This window comes from Colobus angolensis, unplaced genomic scaffold, assembly GCF_000951035.1.
Source record: "Colobus angolensis palliatus isolate OR3802 unplaced genomic scaffold, Cang.pa_1.0 Scaffold178, whole genome shotgun sequence".
NCBI classification, from domain to species: Eukaryota; Metazoa; Chordata; class Mammalia; order Primates; family Cercopithecidae; genus Colobus; species Colobus angolensis.
Genome location: NW_012114910.1, coordinates 2,026,881 through 2,034,610, shown reverse-complemented (window position 1 = coordinate 2,034,610; position 7,730 = coordinate 2,026,881). Strand labels below are relative to the sequence as shown.

The 7,730-nt window shown below is 38.6% G+C and overlaps 1 protein-coding gene across 2 annotated transcripts; it reads right to left on the bottom strand.

The window, feature by feature from the left end:
- Nucleotides 1-1,987: 1,987 nt before the first annotated feature.
- LOC105509543 (uncharacterized protein C8orf59 homolog) lies at nt 1,988-2,370 on the bottom strand. 2 transcript variants are annotated; one of them, XM_011938786.1, is made up of 2 exons: nt 2,215-2,333; nt 2,025-2,097 (listed from the first exon to the last, which is right to left on the bottom strand). In XM_011938786.1, exons 1-2 carry the CDS (start codon nt 2,325-2,327, stop codon nt 2,025-2,027), a joined length of 186 nt encoding a protein of 61 aa, XP_011794176.1. In that variant the 5' UTR covers nt 2,328-2,333. The 2 variants fall into 2 exon arrangements, with proteins under 2 accessions (XP_011794175.1, XP_011794176.1); XM_011938785.1 differs by having other exon boundaries at nt 1,988-2,370.
- Nucleotides 2,371-7,730: the final 5,360 nt, after the last annotated feature.

The following is a 7,730-nucleotide window of genomic DNA, read 5'->3' as shown; positions in this document are numbered from 1 at the left end:
AGGTCACAAAGACCTTGCCGATAAAACAGCTTGCAGTAAAGGAGCCAGCCAAAACCCACCCAAACCAAAATGGCAATGACTGTGACCTCTGGCAGTCCTCACTGGAACCATTTGGAAATCGTTAGCGCCACGACGATTTCCAAATGCCATGGCAGCCTTAGGAAGTTACCCTATGTGGTCTAAAAAAGAGAGGCATGAATAATCCACCCCTTGTTTAGTATCTAATCAAGAAGTAACGTAAAAATGGGCAGCCAACAGACCTCGGGGCTGCTCTGTCTATGTAACAGCCATTCTTTTATTCCTCACTTTCTTAATAAACTTGCTTTCCCTTTGCACTGCGGGCTTCCATGAATTCTTTCTTGCATGAGACTCAAGAACCCTCTCTTGGGGTCTGGATCGGGACCCCTTTCCTGTAACAATGTGACTTCAGCTGAGTTTGGCTCAAAGTTGTTTTGAGATTTATGAAATGAATGTTATAAGGATAATAATGAGTTTAAATAAATCAATACTAAACTCACGTCATTTACTTTATTAACACTGGTCCTCCAGAAACGTAAACTCTGCCATTTTAGGTATTCATGTTTGTGTTCTTCGTTGAATTTGCTTGTTGTCATTTGTTTGTTCTAATGGTTACTGTTTACTATAAGGAGGAGGAAAAAAACAAATTACCTCCGTATGTGAAGCTGTCAGAATGGTGAGAAATTCATTCTAGCTTGTGGACTTTTGAACAGAAATTAAACTACTGTTTTTCAACTTTGTAGTTAGTGCCCTAAAGGAGGGTTGTGATGTTAGTAATGATTTTATATGAGCTTTCTAGCTGTCCATTTGGGGGATGATTATAAATTTTCAAACTGGATTATGAGAAAGTTGGGGATTTGAGGGTTTTTTTTTTGTTTTTGGCAGCAGTACACCAGAGAGCCACCTGCTGGCTTCCAGGAAGAAACACATCTTTGATATCTGTGATTGGAAGGAGAAAAGAAAAGGGAGGAAAAACAAAACAAAAAAAAACCAAAAAAAAAAAAAAAAAAAAAACCAGTAACACCAATAAGCAAATCGTTTGAAGAGAATTGATTATTTGGAGGAAGGATATGTGACTCTAACATCTACATTGATTGCTGACATTTGTATTTTACATGGTTTTTCATATCCCTGCTAAAGGAATTATTTTTAAAAAGTGATTTAGAGGATCTTTTTCTCTCGGAAGTCCTCTCTCTCTCACTAGAGAGGGGAGCTGTTTTCCTTTCTGCTTTCTCTTTCTTTTGCCTATTAAACCTCTGCTCCTAAAAAAATAAAAATAAATAAAAATAAGTGATTTAGATTCATTAAATGTGGCAACAAACACCATCATGGTGTTGAAAAGTGTTTTCATTTTCATTATCTTATGAAAGTGAGTGTTCTTCATGTTTTATAGTTGGGGAAGCGTAACTGGAAACTGAGGCCAGCTGCTTTTCAGTTGAATAAGGACCTATGCCATGCATATGGCAGAGCCAGGACGTCTGATTAAACAGCAGCTGTCCTTTTCATCTTATTCACAAATCTCATGCATCATTCTTCTTTGTATTACAATTTCTAAATTGCATTTCACCATGTATTCATACTGCATGGTTACTAACATCATCGTTTTGAGTCATTATGATGATAAATTAAGATTGCCTTGTTAAATCCAGAAGCATGAACTGAAAGGGCGGATTGGTTTAGATATTATTTGAAGAGTAATGGTGCCCTTTTATTCTATTTTAAATGCTGAATACCACTAGATTTAATTTCTAGTTGGAATGGCCTTACTAATTTTTAACCAAGTGAGGTTTTTGTTATTATTCAAATGTAGGCGATTTGGTTTAATCCCATTCTTAGTCCCATGGGAGTTGAAGTTTTGTTGTCTTCTGTTGTCATTAGGCCAGTCAAAATACTAAATATTTCACTTGCATAATCTTTTTTTTTTTCTTTGTTTGAGATGGAGTTTTGTTCTTTTTTTTTTTGTAATTTATTGGTCTTTGTGGAGAATTTGATGCATCACCACTATATTACAACAGAGCCATTAATTTTGTAGCTTCATCAACATTAACTGGTTTGCTTTCATGACGCTGCTGAGGAATCAATTCTTTCTGCAGAGGTTCAACTGAAGGGCCTTTTGAGAAATGTGCAAGTTCCTTTTGTACATTTACAAAAGCTTTATTTACTCTGTTAACTTTTTCATCAGTCATAATGTTTATCTTCTTAAGATTAGTGGTAACTGGTTTTGCTTTGTTTTTAGCCTTAAAGTTTTTTTGGCTGGCTATGTGAAATACATTCCTGGACTTTGGCCCTCTTAATTTGTTCTTGCCCATTGTCAGAAATTTAATACTTGCGTGCAGCTTCCTAAGCTCCAGGAGACACCATCTGGCACGTACGGCGTCTAGGAAGTTCCGGGGAGAATCTGGAGTTTTGTTCTTGTCAGTCAGGCTGGAGTGCAATGGCCCGATCTCGGCTCACTGCAACCTCCACCTCCCGGTTCAAGCAATTCTCCTGCCTCAGCCTCCTGAGTAGCTGGGATTACAGGCGTCCACCACCACACTTGGCTAATTTTTTTGTATTGTTAGTAGAGACTGGGTTTCACCATGTTGGCCAGGCTGGTCTTGAACTCCTGACCTCAGGTGATCCGCCCGCCTTGGCCTCCCAAACTGCTGGGATTACAGGCATGAGCCACAGCGCATAGCTCACTTGCATAATCTTTTTACCTGCTATCAATTATTGGTAACTTTACGTTTAATTGCCTAGTTAAGCTGCTCTTTTTTTTACTACTTGCGTTGTTTTCTATTTCAAATGAAAACTACAGGAACTCCGCAGTCTAGGAATTTATAGTTGTAAATACAAGAAACAGTGATATGGCTTGTTTGGTCTTCCCAGCTCTCATTCACTAGTTGGATGTCATTGGAAAAGTTACTTAACCACCCTGAAGCATACCCTCTTCATCAGCGAGCATTAGTTAATGATATCTACCATGAAATTAACAGAGTAGGTATTTAGGAAATTTCTATTCCATATAGGCTGTAAAGTGATTTTGTCTATAAAAATGTTTTGTTTAAAAATATCGATATTCCTTAAGTACCTATTTTCCCATTCTTTATTTTGAAACAATGCCCTTTGATTTTTTTTCCAGCATTTGTAGGAAATATGATCAAGTCACAGATATGAGAACTGGGGTATTGTATAGATTGGGCCATTCCAATTTATGTGACAGTCAATAATTTGACGACTTCCTTAACCAATGTGATTCTGTTATTCTGTCACGTTCAGGGATGGAAAGCTTAGTTATACTGGGAATCTGAATCATGACTTCTGAAGAACTACTATTCATAGAATACCTGTTATATACAAGAAACTGTCATATTTAATATCACTCTCATAATTGGAATATTCTTTTCCCTTTAAATAATTTTTCATTATATTTAGAATAAAACCCAAATTCCTATCTCTGGCTCCTTAGGCTGTTAATGATTGTGCCACTATTCAACTCTCCAAACTCCAAACTTACTGCTTTTTCCTGGTGCCATTGGCCTTTTCTCCTGTTCTCTCCTTGGTGAAGTCCCCACTAACTCAGGACCTTATTCACATTTTTCTTTACTTTGTATGCCTCCTCCAACTGTTTGTCTGCTTAACTGTGTTCCCCCAAGTTACTTCCCCAGGAAGATTCTGCCATTCTAAGTATTCCAATCTCACCCTTTAACCATTGATATAATCTTTTATTGCATCTCTTCATGAAAGTTATCATAATTTGAAATTGGGCATCTAGCTGTTTTTACCAGCACTCCTTGTTTTCTTCCCAAATTCCAAAAGGCAGAGATGCTGACTGTTTCTTTATGAACAGACAGCCCCTCCAAGCACACTTTATTAATAAACATATAGCCCATCCTAGCAGTGTGCTTGGTCCTTAAAAGTCAATCAATGTATATGTGCACATTACGAGAATTAACTTCTTGAGGGCAGATTTACTATTCTCATTTTACGGATGGGGAAACTTGGAGGTATCAAGTAGCAAATGTTAGACACCTAGTAATTGGCCAATCCCTTTTGGAACCAGGTCCACCCCACTACAAGCCTTTCTATCAGTTTCTCACACACTCAATGTACTCACAGATTTTCAGAAAGACATTTCTGTGAAGAAAGATTCCATCATTAATCCCTGGATTACAGGCAGCAAACAGGCAAAGTGAGAGAGTACTTTTGGAGAAGAACACATCTATACCTTAGAGGAAGGCCTCTGCTGTCTGACAGTTCCCAGAATATCAGGCTCACACTGGAGCCTGGTACTGAGAGCCCCTAAAGAGGACAGAGAAGCTTGCTTCACTCCTCTGGGGAAAGAGGGGCTGATGATCATTAACACTTAAAAGCTGAGGCTGGTCCTGACATTGATAGCTCCACAGCAGGGAGCCTTTAATATAAAGCACTGCCTTCATTAGCAATGCACAGAATAAGCTCTGCAGATCTTTCTCAAGATTGAAAAGGGAAAATACTCTTTGGAAAAAATACTTTTTGGAAATCTTTTTTTGTTTTTTTTCTTTAGTGGCATAGTTCAACAGTCCCCTGGGCACTCATCAGTCTAATCACATTTCATGGGTCGTACTTGCAGGAAGAAATGCTTCCCAAAACTGGTGCTACAGTTGCCTAGAAATCTGATAAAATAGAAACATAAATACGTAGATTCTAAGTTCATACAGCAGATCTATTAAAGCTTAATCCCTGGAGTAGGCCTGGCAACCTGCATTTCTCCACATGTTCTTAAAGTGATTCTCAAACTTTAAACCAATACCTAGACACTGGTCTGCTCCTTCATCCTTCTGTAGAGGTAGTAGCTTAGTCGAAAGCCAGTTTCTACATCTGTACTGAATAGCTATCAATCTGTCTCACAGTTTCACAGAAGATTAAAATGAACCCCAATGACTGCACACATTAAATAATAAAGGAATGGATTCTTCTGCCCTGCCACTACCAATATGCCCTATTCACATGAGGAAGAGATTCTGCATCCAAGTAGATTGACTATGTCTTCTCTAGCACCTATGTGAGCATTTAGCACTTGATTTTAAATATGTGCAAATGAATATTTTGAAGCCTTTCCCTTATTCTTATCAGATAATTGTTCTAATAGGTCACCAGACTTTCACTCTTGTCCATGTGAAGAGACCACCAAACAGGCTTTGTGTGAGCAACAAGGCTGTTTATTTCACCTGGGTGCAGGCGGGCTGAGTCCGAAAAGAGAGTCAGCGAAGGGGAGATGGGTGGGGCCATTTTTATAAGATTTGGGTAGATAAAGGAAAATTACAGTCAAAGGAGGTAGTTCTCTGGCAGGCAGGGGTGAGGGTCAAGGTGCTCAGTGGGGGAGCTTTTTGAGCCAGGATGAGCCAGAAGGAATTTCACAAGGTAATGTCATCAGTTAAGGCAAGGACTGGCCATTTTCACTTATTTTGTGGTGGAATGTCATCAGTTAAGGCAGGAACAGGACATTTTCACTTCTTCTGTGATTCTTCAGTTACTTCAGGCCATCTGGGCTTATACGTGTAGGTCACAGGGGATGCGATGGCTTAGCTCGGGCTCAGAGGCCTGATACAGACCATCATGTGAACTTTTTCTTCTTTAAGTTCCCACAATGTCAAGTTGGCTAATCTAAATGTTCATTCATTCATCCATTCATATCATCAGCCTGCATAAGTGCCTAGTAACAAGCACCCCAAGTATCTCAAGCACTGAATTTGTGTCTTCCACATTGCTGAATCCTTAGGAATTAGAATTATCCAAGAAACGAACTCTCATACAAAAGACGAAAAAAAATGTCGACAATTGGTTAAGTTCTATGACAGAAGTATGTATAAGAGACAATGGTGAGACCACCTAGCATATAGGAGATTCTCAATAAACAATGGCTGGATGAATAAGTATAGGAAAACAGAAGGTCGGGTAATTTCTTAGCCAGTAGAATGGAATTAAAACCAAACCAGACAGTGCAAACACCTTTTACAAAGACCAATAAGTATTGCAGAGGATTCCTAGTCAGGTTTCTAAATAATGTCTGGCATGGTTGGAAAGCAGAAGATATGCTTTTTGCAGACATTCACTTTCCCCCTTTTCCATCACATTTGGATTTCTATCGCTGCTCTGTTCTTCCACCTGAATTAGGACTTAGACAACCAAAAGACCATTCTTGGATGAAGGTGTACTCCACACTGGACAATTGGCCTTACCATCTTCTCCAGATGGAAATGATCAGTTACATTTATAACTGGTATCCATGAAGACTTGTCAAGTGTTTTAAGACTGTTTATGGGTTTATTAAAGACAAATTCTAGTAGTGGAAATTACAATGCTTCTGGGTTGCATCTGGCGATGACACTTAACATGCTGTTTTCCTAAAGAAAATGCTGAAACTCTGTAAGCCTCAGTTGCTTCATTTGTAAGACGTGCATAATACGACTTCCCAGAGTGGTTAGCAATGGAGTGAATGGCATGCAAATAAAGTTCTGATATGTTGTTTTTCCTTAATCAATGTATCTCCCTCCTTTTTGATGTTGTAAAATCAGTAATTGTATTCTCAAAGGAACACTCAATAACAGAGTTTTGTTTTTGTTGTTTTCATTTGATTTACTTTCCTGTCTCTTCTCAACTGTGATGTTGTTTAAGTTTGACTAACTGAGGAGATTAACTGAATTTAACAATAGAAATATACTTTGTTCCTGTATTAAAAAAATCCAAAGTTTACTTTTTGCTATGTTTTTTCAGTTTTACTATGAGAAACACACCTTCTAATGGCCTTTATTTGAAAAGACGATAGAATTTTACTATATGTTAAACTGGCCTGAGAATAAATTAAAACTGTTTTGTTTCATAAGTACTCAGTTTTGTTAATGTATATATCCTATATTTGTATTTTTTAATATTTTGTTACCCCCACATGTCACCTTGTCTCTCTTAACAGCGACTAACAGAATTACTTACCATAAAGCAGAAAAAAAAAAGAAAATGCACGAACACAGACTCACAAAGGGTACGCATGCACATACCTGTAAACACACAAACTAAAGTCATAAAACAAACATAGATTTGAATGAAACTTTCCAGTCTGTACAACATGGTGAAACCCCGACTGTACTAAAAATACAAAAATTAGCCAGGCGTGGTGGTGCATGCCTGTAATCCCAGCTACTTGGGAGGCTGAGGCAGGAGAATCACTTGAACCCAGGAGGCAGAAGTTGTGGTGAGTTGAGATCACGCCACTGCACTCCAGCCTGGGTGACAGAGCAAGACTCCCAAGAAACAGAAAGAAAGAAAGAGAAAGAAAAAAAGAAAAGAAAAGGAAAAAAGAAAAGGAAGAGGGAGGGAGGGAAGGAAGGAAGGAGGGAAGGAAGGAAGGAAGGAAGGAAGGAAGGAAGGAAGGAAGGAAGGAAGGAAGGAAGGAAGGCCAAACCTCAAGACTCTTGCAATTTCTCCATGCTATGCATATTAAAATGAATTTTGTATGCCTTTTCTCCTATTAGTCTGCCTTTTGTCAGGTGACTTTTTAGTGAATATTCAGAGGGCAAAAGCACCATTTTCTCTTGGTCCCTACAGTTTTGGTGCTATCAGCAGAGTAACTAATATTGCTCTGCTCTTCTGGAAGCCACAGTTGTAAAGGAATACAGGACTTGACTAACAGGCAAAGGTAAGAAATTCTTAGCAGTCCTGGTCTCTTCTCTGTGGAATCCAGTGCGGTAGATAAT

Bases quoted from the DNA above. Each gene is read 5' to 3' on its own strand.
- LOC105509543 (XM_011938785.1), bottom strand. From the start codon at position 2,327: ATGGGCAAGAACAAATTAAGAGGGCCAAAGTCCAGGAATGTATTTCAC.